This window comes from Bos mutus, chromosome 3 (assembly GCF_027580195.1).
Source record: "Bos mutus isolate GX-2022 chromosome 3, NWIPB_WYAK_1.1, whole genome shotgun sequence".
NCBI classification, from domain to species: domain Eukaryota; kingdom Metazoa; phylum Chordata; class Mammalia; order Artiodactyla; family Bovidae; genus Bos; species Bos mutus.
Genome location: NC_091619.1, coordinates 100,270,841 through 100,288,451, shown reverse-complemented (window position 1 = coordinate 100,288,451; position 17,611 = coordinate 100,270,841). Strand labels below are relative to the sequence as shown.

The following is a 17,611-nucleotide window of genomic DNA, read 5'->3' as shown; positions in this document are numbered from 1 at the left end:
CTGGAGTTTACTACAGTAATGTATATTATCTTAACGTAAGTGGATGAGAACTACACAGAGAACCCTTCATTAGGTAGAAGCCAAAAAATTAACTTGAGTAGAAAGCTGGCCAAGGAAGAAGAAAAGACTGACAAATATATGCTAATGAATGACATACCTCATATTCTGGTCCAAAGCCAGCATAACCACAGAAGCGCCCAGAGACTCTCCAAAGGTACGGAATTCCTCCAAAGAGAAGAATAAGCTGTAAAACAAAGCATATGTTGGTCACATTTAAGCAGTACTAGAAACTACCATTGGAGAAGGCGATGGCACCCCACTCCAGTACTCTTGCCTGGAAAATCCCATGGACGGAGGAGCCTGGTAGAGGCTGCAGTCCATGAGGTCGCGAAGAGTCGGACACGACTGAGCGACTTCACTTTCACTTTTCACTTTCATGCATTGGAGAAGGAAATGGCAACCCACTCCAGTGTTCTTGCCTGGAGAATCCCAGGGACCGGGGATCCTGGTGGGCTGCCGTCTATGGGGTCGCACAGAGTCAGACACGACTGAAGCGACTTAGCAGCAGCAGCAGAAACTACCATATGAGAGTGTGTTAAAAAAAAAAAGAGAGAGAGAGACCTATCTTATTTAGGATAAAACACACATTTAGACAAATAGAAACCAACTGAGATACTAAGGTTAGACTGTTAAGCAAAAGTTTTTCGCCTATACATTTTATATGGATGAATTGTATATGTTATTTTATCTCAATAAAGCTGTTTAGAGAGAGAGAGAGAGAGAGAGAGAGAGAGAGAAAAAACTTTTGTCAAAAGACCACAAAAGACCTTAAGAATCAGGAACTAAGCTTAGAATGACTGAGTCAACTTATCAAAACTCCTACGAGTGACAGAAATGGGATTTAGGCCAGGCTCTATGGCTCCATAACTGGCTTCTCCTTGAAAGGAAACAGCTCTCTTAGTTAGAACAAAGTGTTAGTATTGGTGTAACTAAACATGTCCACCTACCAAACTGGGGGACAGAATAGGCTATCAGAGCCATCTCTGGATAAGGAAAAAGAGAATCCTGAGGTGGGAATCAGGGTTTCACAGGAGTAGGCCCCTTTCTCAGCACCACCCTTTGTCTTGAGCAGATAAAGTGAACAGAGACATTCACCAAACCAACAAGACATATGAATGAGGGAGCAGTTTTCAAAAATGTGAAAAGAATATATGCTTACAAAACATGACTTCTCACAACAGATACCAAGTTTGTGGAAGCATTTTGTCCAAGAGGAGTCAATATCTTGTTTTTTCACCATGAAACCTTGGAAACACAATGATCACACTCCTTGGTCAGAAGCACAATATTCCCATCCATTCAGACATGGTTCCTTGTGGCTTTGAGAATTTGGGGCATTATCATATATTGCACAGGTGTCCTTCCAATCCACTTTCCATTTTTATATATGTATCCATAAATAACATAGTGGTTTGGTGCTAGTGGTATTGTTTAATTGCTAAGTCATGTCTGACTCTGTCTGACCCCATAGACTGTAGTCTGCCAGGCTACTCTGTCCATGGGATTTCCTGGGCAAGAATACTGGGGTGGGTTGCCATTTCCTTTGCCAGGGGATCTTCTCAACCCAGAGATCAAACCTGCCTCTCCTGCCTGGCAGGAGGATTCTTTACCACTGGAGCCACCAGGGAAGCCTAATATAGTGGTTTACCTATGCTTTTTAAGAATATATATAAATGAGATCATATTGTATTTATCATTCTACAACTTGCTTTTTACACTCTACATCTTTTTAGATCCATATGTGGTGAGTTTTAACTTTATTTGGCATTATCAGCCTGTTCTCTAAAGTGTTTATACCAAATTATACTCCCATTAGAGCATTCCTGTTTTCCACTATCTCACTCATACTTGATCTATTCATCTTTCAGATTTTTAAAAATATTTATTTGGCTACCTCAGGTCTTAGTTGCAGCACGTGGGATCTTTTGTTGCGGCACGCAGGCTCAGTAGTTATGCTGTATGGGCTTAGCTGCCCAGCGGCATGTGAGATCTTAGTTCCCCAACCAGGGGTCGAACTCACATTCCCTGCACTGCAAGGCAGATTCTTAACCACTGGACCACGAGAGAAGTCCCCATCTTTTGGAGTTTTACCAGTATGCAGGGGATTGATATAATACCACAGGTTTCAAATATGGTCTCTGGAACAGCATCAGCATTGCCTGGGAATCTGCTAGAAATACGTCTCCGGCTCCACCTTAGAACCAGAATCAGAAACTGGGAGAGGGGCCCAAGAGTCAGTCTCCAGTTATATGCGGTGTACAACCAAGGTCTGAAAATCACTATTTTAATAAACTGCTTTTTAAAAGTAAGGCCCCCTTAACTCTATATCCATCGTTTCCATTTTAACTAACTCAATCTTGGATATAAACTATTTTCCCAGAGGACATGCTTTGGCACCACTCTGTGTGGTATATGCTCCACTTGTTGAACTAATTGACTTGGAATGGCATTTCCTTCATCCTATTCTCAATACTAATAAATAATGCAGAATTAAGGATTTATAATGCTTTGGGGAAAAGGCTGGAACACCTATGATTAAAAGTCCAGCTTTTAAGTGTCAAGGGTAGCTTTAATATGAACTCTGAATGCATCTGGAAACAGCTAATGCTAATGTTGTTTGGCATGCTTTGGGGAACAAAAAACAAAACACAGCCAACCGTAAAGTTTCTCTGTATAGACAGGTGTCCTTTAAAAAGAACTAATGATGCCAAGAAAAACAAGTCACCTGCTTTCACATATATTATTTCACTAAAGTCTTGAAAAGCAGCCAGGCTAGGGAGCACAGTAATCTCTATCTTATAGATAAGGCGACTGACACTCAGAAATGTTAAAGTAACTTGCCCAGAGAAACCCAATGACTAAGTCATTGCTTTGTGTTGAGTACCGTACTAATTGCTTCATTTATATTATCTTACTCAGTCCTTGTCACAAATCATATGAAATACAATACTAATCTATCTGCTTCTCATCTTAAAAGAGGAGAAAAAATGAGACTCAAAGAGGATGAACTGCTCACTCAGAACTGATCAGAAATTAGAGAAGCTAGTTTGAAATTTTCCCACTCTGCCCTACTCTACTCCCCAACCATTCCATTTCTTGAGAGGGCTCTTTAGTGACGACTATGAGATAGCAGGCCCTCCCTGGTGGCTCAGATGGTAAAGCGTCTGCCTACAATGTGGGAGACCCAGGTTCAATCCCTGGGTCGGCAAGATCCCCTGGAAAAGGAAATGGCAACCCACTCCAGTATTCTTGCCTGGAAAATCCCATGGACGGAGGAGCTTGGTTGGCTACTGTCCATGGGGTCGCAAAGAGTGGGACACGACTAAGCGACTTCACTATCACTATGAGATAGTGGGAAAGCTCGTCTCAGAGAGGGGGGACATTTTATATCCAGGTGCTTTGTCACATTTGTGTGAACAGTGGCATCTGTAATTGGTCACATGGGCCTCTTATGTTCCCTTGGGTAGAAAGTAGCACAGCAAGAAAGTCTAATTTAGTTTTTGTACTTTTTCTTTGTGACCAAAGCTTACAAACCAATTAATTTTAATCAACACAATGGGAACTAATGAACTTGCTTTCAAACAGAACAGGATTTCAAAGTAACACAAAACACTTCTTATCTAATGGCAAATATAGTTTACTAATTCCCCAAGGATAAATTTACTATATCCATGTTGCCAGTCCGAGAGTTTCAAGAATGGTTTCTTTTTTAGATTCAGAAGAACAGAGTCTGAAACTCCGTTCTCTCATTTGGCAGTGAGGGTCACCTGGCCATTATATGGCCAAGCTGTTTAATTTCTCTGAGCCTTTGCTTTCTCAGCCATAAAAAGAGAATAATAATGCCTATATACTTTCTACCTCAGTGTGTGTGTGGCTAAGTCGCTTCAGTTATGTCCAACTCTGTGTGACCCTATGGACTGTACTCCCAGGCTCCTCTGTCCATGGGATTCTCCAGGCAAGAATATTGGAGTATTCTTGCTCCATGCCCTCCTCCAGAGGATCTTCCTGACCAAGGGATTGAACCCGTGTCTCTTACATCTACTGCGATAACAGGCCAGTTCTTTACTAGTGCCACCTGGGAAGCCCTTCTAAAACCTCAGAGCATTGTTGTAAACATCAAACAAAACCATAAATATAAAAGCAATATATGAAGTGAAAATCACAACTCACACAATTATTATGAAGATGACTGTTACTGTTCCAGCTTTAGCCCATCAGTACAGCTTCTAGTTTGAGCCATAGCACATTACAAAGGTCTCTCATTCTATATATGGATTCTCCTAACCTCTGTCATCTCCTAGAACAAACTGAGCCATTCCCATGGACACTAAGCACAATAAACAAGCTACCACCCATCTTTCCTAGAATGGTTTATGTGACAGCCAAGGAGACTGAAAATATTTTCCCTGTCATTGTATAATGGCCTTGTAGGGGTTAAGTGAATGAATTTCAAAGAATCAGACATCAATGAGGGGAAAGGACAGTGTCTAATTCTACCCCTCTACTTGCATCTGAAGGCTGATTTCCTTCTTGGACCATGTCTCTAATAGAAGAAATGCTTCAGATAAATTAGCCAAAACCAGATACAATTCACATATATCACACATGTATATTTTTCCTGGTTTGGCTGGAAGGCACTGAGTTTTAATATTAATCTTCAATATCGCAGTAAATAAACTTGGCTTGGACTAGTAAAAATAATAAAAAGTCAATTCCGAAAAGACTAATTACTAGCAATCACTGTGTACCCCAAAAGGCAATATAATCTTATTTTTCAGACCATTTATTAATTTTTCTAAAATGCCTCTTCCAGAATCTTTGCCACTTTCCATAATCTTAAGGAAATTAGAGAGCTTCCTAACAACTTGGTTCTAACCACACTAGTCTTAATAATACATATTTGTCAATGCAAATTTTGTGACTTACTAGACAATTCTATAATCATTTAACAAAGCTACAAACAGCTGGTTTCTTTTACTGATGAAACAGTTATGGTAGCCAATCTCAATTACTTTCACGTGTCTGTATTTTTGCCATAAGCTTCTTTGCCTTAAATATGTTGCTGCAAACATTTTCACTGCATAACCAACTGGCTGTAAAGAAATTTCTTGTGAAAGATAAAACAACTGGTTGACAGTTTGGGGGTTGACAATTTGGTTTCAACTGCCTAAAATTAGTTAGCATAACCTTCAGTTAGTGATGTTATTGATGGCTTTACTGAATTGGCTTCTTACTTTGAAACACACTACTTCACAGGAGAAAGAGGCACTGAGGGTCTCAAAGGTGCACAGTTGAACCCATATTTCCCATAGAATTTTGGAACATCTATCAGTGGACATATTACAATACACCAGAAAAAAATACAGTAGAGAGGCTTTAACAAAGCAATACAGGGCTCAGTTACAAATACGCATCCTAGGATTTGTAAACCAGTACTTCTCTTAACAAAGGAATAAGTTTTAGTGAAAAAGTGCAATACTAAACAATGAGACAAATCAACAAGAAAAAAATGTATACAATACCATGAACAAAAGACTTGGAAGACAAAAATGCTTATGTACAATTTACAAAATAATATTAGTTATTACACAGTATTGACATGAATTCACACACATTTTAAATGCATTCAAAGTTCTACATTTTGCAATAATGTCTTAATTTTGGTATCAATTTTACATGCTTCATTATGTCTTTTTTAATGTCCCTCTTTTATTTTTCATTATTTTATCTTTTATGGCAAAAATGCCTTACAGTCAATTGGTTATGTGAAGAAAATGTTTGCAGCAAAGATGCTTACAGTCAAAGTACCTAAAACCTTATTTTCAATTTAGGAATCTTTCTCTTAGTGATATTGAGGGATCTAAGAGTTCTGGAGAAATTATGACAGAATATTCTCTTAAAAAGAGTATAAAATCAAGCCATGAAAAGACACAGGAGACTTGAGTGCCTATTACTAAGTGAAAGAAGCCAATCTAAAAAAGGTTATAAGCTATAAGATTCCAATTACATGACATTCTGGAAAAGGCAAAACTGTGGGAATAATAAAAAGATCAGCTGTTGCCAAGGATGAGCGGGCAGGCAGGGACGAACAGGCAGAGCACAGGCCAGTGAGACTGTTCTGTATGGTACAGTAATGGCGGATATTTGTCATTATACTTTTGTCCAAACCTACAGAATGGGAAACACCAAGGCAATGTAATTATGGACTCTGAGTGATAGCGATGTGTCAGTGTAGGTTAATCCATTGAAACGAATGTGTCACTGTGACTCAGGATGTTGACAGTGGGAGAGTTCTGCACATATGTGGGGGCTCAGGGTGTACGGGGATGTCTGCACTTTTTACTCAGTTTTGCTGTCAACCTAAAACTGCTCTAAAAAACAGTCTAGTCTTTTTTAAAAAAAGAATATATACCCATTTTTCATTAATATAAACTTATGGATTCTATTCATGTATATATCACTCTATATTGTACTATTTATCAATAGTAGCTCTTAAAAACTTCAACAAAATTTAACTTATATAACTTAATTTTGTGCCTAATGAAATAAGTAGAGTATGGTGTTTTGGCTCAGTTAGATATATGATAGATACATAGAATGAGTCACATTTCAGAATAACAGAATGGTGCTGAGTTTTAAACTAAGTTTTATAAATGGATAAAGAGTAGCAGATCTGTCTTTAAAAAATAAATAAATAAAAATAATAAAAACGTAAATAAATAAAAGACTTCTGGGGGTTAGTGACAACCATGACTATGATGATAAAAAACACAATAGACAACACTCACGGAGCATTTACAGTGGATCTGACCTTGTTCTCAGCATCCTATGTATATTAACTAATTTCAATCCTCTCAACAACACATCAATGAGAAACTATTATTACCACACAATTTTAATGGAAAATTTTAGGCACAGAAATGTTGAATGACTTGCTTGAGGTCACAAAGCTAGTATGATTGAGCTTAAATTCATACTCAAGCCACTGCAGTTCAGTCAGCTCTAAACCTCAACAGTACGCACTTTCCATTGTTCCTGCTGTTTACTTGCTCAGTCATGTCCAACTCTTTGTGATCCCATGGACATAGCTTGTCAGGCTCCTCTGTCCATGGGATTTTCCAGGCAAGAATACTGGAGTGGGCTGCCATTTCCTTCTCCAGGGTCCATGGTTCTCAGGGGTGGAAAACCAAGAATCAGTCTTATGGGTGCAGGTGTGAAGAAATCTTACTCATTTTATGTGTAAAGCACAGTTTTATATACACAGACAGTACAGAAACAGACACAGATATCTGTGGAGGGGCAGTTAGGAAAATTGGCTAAAAAAGTACCAGGGTCAGGGGCCAGGAAAAATCACAAGAAGAAAACAGAGAAACAGCTTGGTACTGTACAGCCTCTCTTCTTTTAGCATGGGGAAAGACCGGCCCTGTTTTACTAAGTAAAAACTATCTGTCACTCATTACTTCATTCAGTAAATATGAATTATATGCTTATTATATGCCAGATACTTGGTATAAAATGATAAACAAGACTTTAAAGTACCCTGTCTTTAAGGAACTACCAGTCTGTCATCCAAACAGGCAAATTCAATACAATGTGCTAAGTAAGTACTCTGATGGGAATAATGATGGGATGCTGCCTAACCCAGACTTGAGGGATGGGGAAATTTCAAAGAGTTTCTTAGAAGATATGATGTCTCAGATCCTAGTGGAAGAGTAGGAATCAGGCCCCAGTGTAAGAGTGGAGATGAAGGGGGACAGGAAGGCCAGCCCAGACAGAGATACCAGCATGTGAAAAGACTCAAGGTCATAAGAAACCAATCTGGGTGTGAGATGGACAATAAAGAAGTGGGAAGAATTTGGGGGAAGGAATAAAAAGATGAGGCTCAAGTAAGCAATGCCCCAGTCAAAAGGACCCCTTAAATCATGCCAGGAAATTTAGACTTTACTCTGAAGGAAACATATGAGTGAGTGGCCCCAGTGAGCCAGCAAAAGGTTTTACGTAGAATAACATGATCAGAATTGTGCTTCAGGATTCCTTGGGCTGCAATGTGGAAGATGGGTTAGAGTCATGAATGAGGCAAGAAGATAAGCTGAAACTGCTACAAAAATAACTTAACAATGTAAGGTTCCTTTTTCCTGTGTGGCCTCAGGGTAACAGTTACCATATTCCACAATTTTCAACTGTCTATAGACAGTTATGTTTCTGCCTCTTTTGCTCCCACTCATTACTATCAACAGTAAAGGTTAAGAAAGTATTCTGGGACTTGTAGGTGTGGTACCTACCCTCTTTTGTGTCACAGAACACAAAAATGAAAATAAACGTTACAAGGTATTAAATAATTTGAGAGATTGTCTCTCCAAGAAGTAAGGTACTCACAGTGCCTTCAACCTCTGAATAGAGTCCTGACCAGAAGCTGAAAGTACTTTTATCCAGCTGATACAGTCGAGATTTCTCAAATGTTTCTGAATCCATGATCTGTCCTAACTCCAGCGGTACATGAGTTGTAGTTTTATATACCCGTCTCTGAAATATTTTGAAGAAAACACCTTAAGGAAACAGTCAAGCCAACTTGTTACTTATTATAATAGTTGTTTACAATCAAACATTGACTGGCTTATAACATTAACTTGCCACTTAAGCCTGATGAATTTGCTCTATACGTGCACAAATACTGCATTGATCAAATACACTGACCGTTAAAAACAACTGGTGAAGAAAGTAAAAGGAGAAAACCTGAAACTAGGTGACCAGGTGAAAATAAAATCAAAGCTGTCATCACACTTAAGTTTGCACAGGTAAACCAAAATTGTAACATTACAAAGGCTACCAATCATTCCAGGAATAATATATATCCTATCACACAGAAAACAAATCCCTGGATAGAAGAAAGTAAATATGCTAACCATGGGTATTAACAGCTACAGGGACTAGTCATTAAATTTGATTCTAGAAGCCAAATTAAGGGAAATTTGAAAAATGACAGAAACAGATCAGGTCCTCAAGAGAGAAACTCTTATTATACCAAACTCTAAAAAGTAATTTCAGCCCATGGTACATAATAGAGGGAACAGATTCCACATAATATAATGGACAGCATTTTCTACAATGGTTTTATAACAAATGGCTTTTCTATTTATTATTGGATACCTTAACAAACCCTTGGTAGTTGGTGTTACATTAAAGCATAATTGAATAAAGAAGACTACCAAAAAGTAGTTACTATAACTAGGCTTATTATTAAAGATAGGTAGATGTTCAATAACCCATCTTCAATTTAGACACTACATTCTGTGTGCTTACTTTCTGCAAAGGTATTCCTCTAGGCCTAAAGATTTTGTACTAATGAAGGTATCCTAAGAGCTTAGTCAGAGAACCTACTGCTATACAGCTTAACACCTCTTTGGATCTCATGGACTAAAAAAAAGAAATCTAGATAGAATCCAAACATTGACAGACATAGAAAAATTAAAATTTTCGATTTAAAGATTCATACAGAATGCAATCTGAGAGGAAAAATTTGCAGAGGAGAAAAAAATGTAATGCTCAAGAAAAAGTTTCCAGCAATTAAAAAAGGAAAGGTTTTCCTAACCATCACAGTTGACAATTCAGTGCCAACATAGAAGAAAACCAGCAGTGAAAGACTGGTCAATTACACTTAAAAATCTATCTCATTTAAAAGTTCACATTTCAGGAATTCCCTGATGGTTAAGTGGTTGGGACTTCTGCCCTTCCACTGCCAGGGCGAGTGGAGAATCTAAGATCCCTCAAATAGTACCGTGCTGCCAGAAAAAAAAAAAAAGTTCTGATCTGTAATCCATCAAACTGTTAATTCTGATTATCTCCAGGGAACTGTTACTAGGTAACTTTCTACTTTACTGTTTGAACAAAAACAATAAATATGCTTTTAAGAAAATACTGTTCTTTGGGCAAAAACCAACATATGTGTTTCTTTTTTTAAGGGAAAAGAGTTCAGGGTCTTGGAAGGACTGAGAAATCTTTATTTTCAGAAAACGGCTTCCTCGTCCTATGGTTAAGCGAGACACAAATGTCATGGGGAAGCTGTGATTCTAAACTTTTAGCACCTTCCTTCTGAAGGCTTATGGGTTGCTGCCAAACATAAAGGAGGTAAGTCTGGGTCCGAGAATCTTCAGGAAGTTGTGGGGTAGGTACAAGAGCTCAGGCCTGACAAGGCGGAAGCCCTGATTCCCCTTTCACCAGGCCCTAATCAGCCTGGGGCCCATGACCACGTTGCGGAAAACATCCTGAAGCACCAGATTCCCTCAAGGCCTACCCTGCCATCGGGCCAAGATAGGAGGCTCACAGGGACCCATCACGTCAAGGTTGCTGCTGTGGCCGCAGCAATCATCCAGGGACTTGGAGTGGAGAACGAGGCTGGCCTAGGCAGGCCGGGTGTCGGGGTCAGGTGGGCCCTGTCTAGGCTCACCTGCCGCTGTGCTAGGAAGGTCTCCCAGAGATACACTGTCCAGGAGAAGAGCAGCACGGCCCCGAAGATACGCTTCTCGGCCGGCATCTCCCACATCGCGTCCAGCAATGCCCACATCCCCATGGCCACCCGGTTCCGCCGGCTCCTTCAGCGTGTACTGGTGCCACACCGACACCCGTCCCCTCAGAGAGTCCCCGCAGTGTCACAGCAATACGCGTCCCTCCCGAACGCCCCTATACCGACACCCCGCCCATCCAATTCCCTCCTCTCAGCCCGCAGTGTTACACAGACACTCTTCCCCATGCTGACGCCCCCTAGGGCCGCCTAGTGTCTGCAGGAGCAAGACAAGCCCCACCTTTCTCACTTCCGGCCTGAGGAAGATCCTGACGCTGATTTCCGGCCTCCGCCAGCCCCAGCGTCCCTGTTGCTGCGTTGCACCGACATTTCCCCCCTCCACTTCACGCCGGGTGCCTGCTAAGGGTTCCCGTTTCCTGTCTATCCGGGGCAATGTGGCGGGATCTCCGCTTTCTAGCCTCCAGAGGGGAAATTACTTCTTGTTCCGGGTCTTGTCCTGGTTGGGCTACAGTCTCTGCTGTACTTTTCGCGGCCAGGACCAGTCCATTGTATTTGGGGCTAAGTGGGAACGAACAGAGTGGACCGCTGTTCCAGCCCTGAGGAAAAACGGAAGACGAGCCGGCTTCCCAGGCTCTAGAAATCATTCCTCTAAACTGGTGCTTCGCAGACCATGGTGTGCATCCCGGGGAAACTTTAAGACTAAAGCAATAGTTAAGAGTGGGAGTAGACATTGTAAGTGTAATATTTTTACTTTATTGAGCTGTTCTGAATTTAGGCATGTTAGAGAGTGGGCCGTAGTAAGAAATTTGTTTTCTTTTGCCACTTTGTACCGGTTAGGTTCAAAAATTTTCTAGAACGTCCCACAGAACTAAGGAAAACACCTCACTTACATTACAGGTTTGTTATAAGAATACAACTGAGGAACAGCCAAATGGAAGCGGTAAGGCAAGGTATGGGCTACCGGGTGGCTTAGTGGTAAAGAATCCACCTGCCAATGTAGGAGACACAGGAGTTGCAGGCTCAATCGCTGGGTCTGGAAGACCCCTTTGGAGGAGAAAATGGCAACCCATTCCAGTATGCTTACCAGGGAAATTCCATGGACCGAGGAGTCTGGGGGAGGGGGAAGCGGGGAAGGGGGGACGGGTAGGGGCGGGCGCTACAGTCCATGGGGTCTCAAAAGAGTTGGACAACACTTAGCGACTAAACAACAACCTCTTAGAGGCTCTTAGTTCCTCACCAGGAATTGAACCCAGGCAACAGCAGTGAAAGTCTTAAGACCTAACTGGGGGTTTTGCTAGTTGCAGCAGGCTGGCTCAGTAGTTGCAGCATGCGGGAATTTTCATTTAAAAATCTCAGCGCTCCCATCCCAAGTGAAGTCAGAGGTGGCATTTTGCCAAAGAGAGTGTGACCTGGATTAAAGCAAAGAGCTAGGTTAGATATACCTGAAGTGAAGGAGCTCTCCTGCTGCTGCTGCTGCTGCTGCTGCTAAGTCGCTTCAGTTGTGTCCGACTCTGTGCGACCCCAGAGACGGCAGCACAGCAGGCTCCCCCGTTCCTGAGATTCTCCAGGCAAGAACACTGGAGTGGGTTGCCATTTCCTTCTCCAATGCATGAAAGTGAAAAGTGAAAGGGAAGTCGCTCAGTCGTGTCTGACTCCTAGCGACCCCATGGACTGCAGCCTACCAGGCTCCTCCGTCCATGGGATTTTCCAGGCAAGAGTACTGGAGTGGGGTGCCATTGCCTTCTCTGAGGAACTCTCCTACACTGTTTAAATTTAAATTGGGAATTTAAATTGATACAGCCACTATGGAGAACAGTGTGGCTGCTGCTGCTGCTAAGTCGCTTCAGTTGTGTCTGACTCTGTGCGACCCCAGAGACGGCAGTCTACCAGGCTCCCCCGTCCCTGGGATTCTCCAGGCAAGAACACTGGAGTGGGTTGCCACTTCCTTCTCCAATGCATGAAAGTGAAAAGTGAAAGTGAAGTTGCTCAGTCATGTCCAACTCTTAGCAACCCCATGGACTGCAGCCTATCAGACTCCTCCATCCATGGGATTTTCCAGGCAAGAGTACTGGAGTGGGGTGCCATTGCCTTCTCCGGAGAACAGTATGGAGTTTCCTTTAAAAACAGCTACCATATCCTGCAGTCCCATTCCTGGGCATATATCCAGAGAAAAACACGATCTGAAAGGATACATACAACCAAAGTTCACTGGAGTACTGTTTACAATAGCCAGTGCAGGGAAGCAACCTAAATATCAACCAACAGAGGAATGGATAAAGAAGACATGGTGTGTGTGTGTGTGTGTGTGTGTATTTATTTATATAATGGAATATTACACATCCATTAGGAATAATGTCATTTGCAGCAACATGCATGAACAAGAGATCATACTGAGTGAAGCCACAGAAAGAGCAGTATCCTAATACGATATTGCTTATATGCAAAACCTGAAAAGAAATGATACAAATGAACTTATTTGCAAAACAGACTCACAGAGAACAAACTGATGATTGGTTACAGGGGAGGGGGAGAATATATGCATATATACAGCTGAGTGGCTTTGCTGTGCACCTGGAAGTGTCAATAACATTGTATCAGTTATACTCCAATATAAAATGAAAAGTTAAAAAAATACCTCAAGTGAAAGAGCTTTACTCCTTATCTAAGAACAGATTTCTATCAAAACTCAGTGCCATGTGTGTCTTGAAATTTACAAATGACTTGTGGTCACAATAACACCTGTTAGCACATTGATTTGACTTGAAAATTTTTCTAAATGAAGTCTGATTTAGCTAGTTTGACAAAGAGACTGGCCTTGCTGATTTGCATGATTCTTATTTACAATAAATTGAGCTGCAGCTGCAGCTAAGATATATTTAAAGTGATATTTTAATGCTAAAGATGTGTTGCAATTAACAGTATCTTGAATTTCTCATCTCTTCCTAAATGCCTCTCAGTGAGAGTGATCAGTATAATTAAAGGTCCCTTGAGAAAGTTAAGGAATCTAATGACAGCATAACAATTTTTTTTGCAAGTCAGATGGTTATAAGTTCTTCGTTTCAACAAAATTAGTGGTGGAGCTAATTGAACTGTCAGCTGATGAAGGAACACTATTGGATTTTTGACATAAAGTCAGAAGGGAAACTGTCCGGTGAAAAAAAATGCAAAACCTAAAAGCTGAGAATTATGTTTTTTTTTTGAGGACTTTGCTGAAGACTATAACCTGGGAAGGCCTTTCAGAACTCTGAGGGACTGTTTCAAAGAAGTAAGGGATAACCAGGATAAGTGAGTTTTTGCTGGGGAAAAAACAACATGTAGTCAAACACGAAAAGATTACTGCTAAGGACAAAAAACAGGCATCTCAAGTTAATAGTTTCAGTGCTTCTCTGTGAATCAGTTCGGTTCAATCACTCAGTCATGTCCAGCTCTGCGATCCCATGGACTGTAGCACTACAGTTCTTTGCATCAAGTGGCCGAAGTATTGGAGTTTCAGCTTCGGCATCAGTCCTTCCAATGAATATTCAGGACTGATTTCCTTTAGGATGGACTGGTTGGATCTTCTTGCAGTCCAAGGGACTCTCAAGAGTCTTCTCCAACACAACAGTTCAAAAGCATCAATTCTCCATGAATGGGAATATGTAAGACTCTGGGCTCATTGTAATTATTCCTTTTGATATATGTTTTACTATCCAGGGCCAGTATGCTCATTTTCTCCATCCTAAATTCCTCTCAGGGCACAATGTTGGGGCAGCTGCAGTAGCTGATGATGTGATGACAGGCAACATTCTCTGTTTTTGCTGTTGATGTTTTCTTGTTTTTTGACCATGTGCAGCTTGCAGGATCTTAGTTCCCTGACCAGGATTTGAATCCAGCACCACTGTAGTGAAAGCACAAATTCCTAACCACTGGGGCAGCAGGGAATTCTTATAGGTAACATTCTTTGTTTACTGAAATAGCAGGCAGTATTTTTTTGTCCATAAAACCAAAGAACTGATTAATATTCTTCTAACAAAACTACCAGCATTATCATATATTTTTGTGAGTAATATTCCTCAGCACTGTATCAACTAAAAGAAGAAATAAAATTGAAAGGGAACCCTTTTATCTAACAGTAAGAAGTAGTCATTTAGATACATGAATTAATTGATAGAGAAACCCCATCTATCTCACCGAGAGTTGCATTTCCAGTAGAATTTTACCTTTTATGTTTATGTATTATCAAATTTGTAATCATGTCATTTTGAGCAGTTACATGTTAAGGATGACTATAATAATTAGTTCAGAAGAATTCTTTCTAATACAGTCAAACGATTACAGAAAATATTTTAAAATTTTACCTATATACATATTTTTATTGCAAAGACGTGATCAGTAAAATGTTTTTCAAACATAAAACGTATTACATTTGGATACCATTCTATGGGGAAGTAGAACATAAATATAAGTTGTAGAAAAACAGTAGAATTACAGAATGTTGAAGACCTCATTTATGTAATTTTAACTGGATGATGGTTATTCGGTTGTTATGTAGATCCTGTTGGATATATTATGACTAATGATTTAGATTTTATCTTAAATCGTCATTATTTACAATTTACAATTACATCGAAAAAGCAAGAGAGTTCCAGAAAAAACATCTACTTCTGCTTCATTGACTATGCCAAAACCTTTGACTGTGTGGATCACAGCAAACTGAAAAATTCTTAAAGCGATGGAAATACCAGACCACCTGAGCTGCCTCCTGAGAAATCTGTATGTAGGTCAAGAAGCAACAGTTAGGAACCGGACAGGGAACAACAGACTGGTTCTAAATCGGGGAAGGAGTACGTCAAGGCTGTATATTGTCACCCTGCTTATTTAAATTTTATGTAGAGTACATCATGAGAAATGCTGGGCTGGATGAAGCACAAGCCGGAATCAAGATTTCCAGGAGAAATATCAATAACCTCAGATATGCAGATGACAGCACCCTAATGGCAGAAAGTATAGAACTAAAGAGCCTCTTGATGAAAGTGAGAGAGGAGGGTGGAAAAAGTTGGCTTAAAACTCAATATTCAGAAAACTAAGATCATGACATCTGGTCCCATCAGTTCAGTTCAGTTGCTCAGTTGTGTCTGACTGTGACCCCATGGACTGCAGCATGCCAGGCCTCCCTGTCCATCACCAACTCCCAGAATTTACCCAAACTCATGTCCATCAAGTCAGTGATCCCATCACTTGAAGGCAAATAGATGGGTAAACAATGGAAACAGTGACAGACTTCATTTTGGGGGGCTCCAAAATCACTGCAGGTGGTGACTGCAGCCATTAAAAGACGCTTGTTCCTTGGAAGAAACATTATGACCAACCTAGATAGCATATTAAAAAGCAGAGACATTACTTTGCCAACAAAGGTCCATCTAGTCAAAGCTATGGTTTTTCCAGTAGTCACGTATGGATGTGAAAGTTGGACCATGAAGAAGACTGAGCGCCAAAGAATTGATGCTTTTGAACTGTGGTGTTGGAGAAGACTCTTGAGAGTCCCTTGGACTACAAGGAGATCCAACCAGTCCATCCTAAAGCAAATCAGTCCTGAATATTCATTGGAAGGACTGATGCTGAAGCTGAAACTCCAATTCTTTGGCCCCCTGATGCAAAGAAATGACTCACTGGAAAAGACCCTGATGTGGGAAAGATTGAAGGCAGGAGGAGAAGGGGACGACAGAGGATGAGATGGTAGGATGGCATCACCAACTCGATGGACATGAGTTTGAGTAAGCTCCGGTAGTTGGTGATGGACAGCAAAGCCTGTAGTGCTGCAGTCCATGGGGTTGCAGAGTTGGACACAACTGAGCAACTGAACTGACTGACAGTTTTCCAGGATTTACATACATTGCAACTATTTCAATTTATGATGAAAACTGTTAGATATTGTTCAGTCACTAAGTCGTGTCTGATTCTTTGCATCCCCATCGACCGCACCCCCTGGTGTGCTGTCCTTTCCTGTTCTTCACTATCTCCCATAGCTTGCTCAAATTCATGACCACTGAGTCAGTGATGCTATCTAACCATCTTATCCTCTGCCGCTCTCTTTTGCCTTCAATCTTTCCCAGCATCAGGGTCTTTTCTAACGAGTCTGCTCTTCAAGGTTAGGTAGCCAAAGTGTTAGAACTTCAGCTTCAGCATCAGTCCTTCCAATGAATATTCAGGGTTGATTTCCTTTAGGATTGACTGATTTTATCTCCTTTCAGTCCAAGGGACTTTCAAGAGTATTCTCCACCACCACAGTTGGAAAGCATCAATTGTTTGGTCGTCGGCCTTCTTTTAGAAGACAAATTAGATCTCAACTTAAAAATGAAAGGAGATAAACATTTTTCTCAAAATGCTCTCTTGGACTTTGATTGCTGTGTCCTCTTCAATCTTGTCTCCTCTCTGGGTCCATCCAGCCTGCTGCATTCAGTTCAGAGCCTCACAGAAGCCCCTGCCACCCAGACTGTGTGGCTAAGGGTACAGACGTAGGGTCACTGCTTGCATGCTAGGACTTCACAGCTATACCACATATTAATAACGTAAACCTCTGTGCATCATTTCCTTACCAGTAAAATGAGAATAATGGTATTTACCCCCTCATTTTGTGAGGATTAAATGAAGAAAATCATGTAAAGCTTTTAGTCAGGTGTCTGGCCCTGAGTTAGTGCCCAATAAAGACTAACTACTCGCTCACCATACTTGGGAGAATCACACCTTAGTTGAACTGTCACCATTAGTCTGAGGAGACAGAGGATCAGAAAGCTGGTATGAGGTTTCTAAAAGTCAAACTGGAATTTAATCATTTATTTAACAAATATATGTCTACTAAGTACTAGACAGTGTTCTAGGTGCTGAGGATACTACAGTGAACCAAACAAAGCCCCTTCCTCTCCTGAAACTTAACTTTCTTAGTGGGCTGAAGTGGATGACCAGTTGATAGCTAAGAAGCACGTATACAGCAGTAAAAGCTGAGGATGTGATAAGTTCTATGAATAAAAAGTAGGGAAAGAAGGATGCAGTGTT

The 17,611-nt window shown here is 40.7% G+C and overlaps 1 protein-coding gene across 1 annotated transcript in view; it reads right to left on the bottom strand.

Moving 5' to 3' along the window:
- Nucleotides 1-10,718, bottom strand: part of ZMPSTE24 (zinc metallopeptidase STE24) — a 43,647-nt gene extending 32,929 nt beyond the window's left edge. The window contains exons 1-3 of the mRNA XM_070368203.1: nt 10,505-10,718; nt 8,437-8,583; nt 158-244 (exon numbers count right to left, since the gene is read on the bottom strand). Coding sequence (XP_070224304.1) covers nt 158-244; nt 8,437-8,583; nt 10,505-10,627 — 357 coding nt within the window. The 5' untranslated portion in view covers nt 10,628-10,718. The remainder of the gene's footprint in view (nt 1-157; nt 245-8,436; nt 8,584-10,504) is intronic.
- Nucleotides 10,719-17,611: the final 6,893 nt, after the last annotated feature.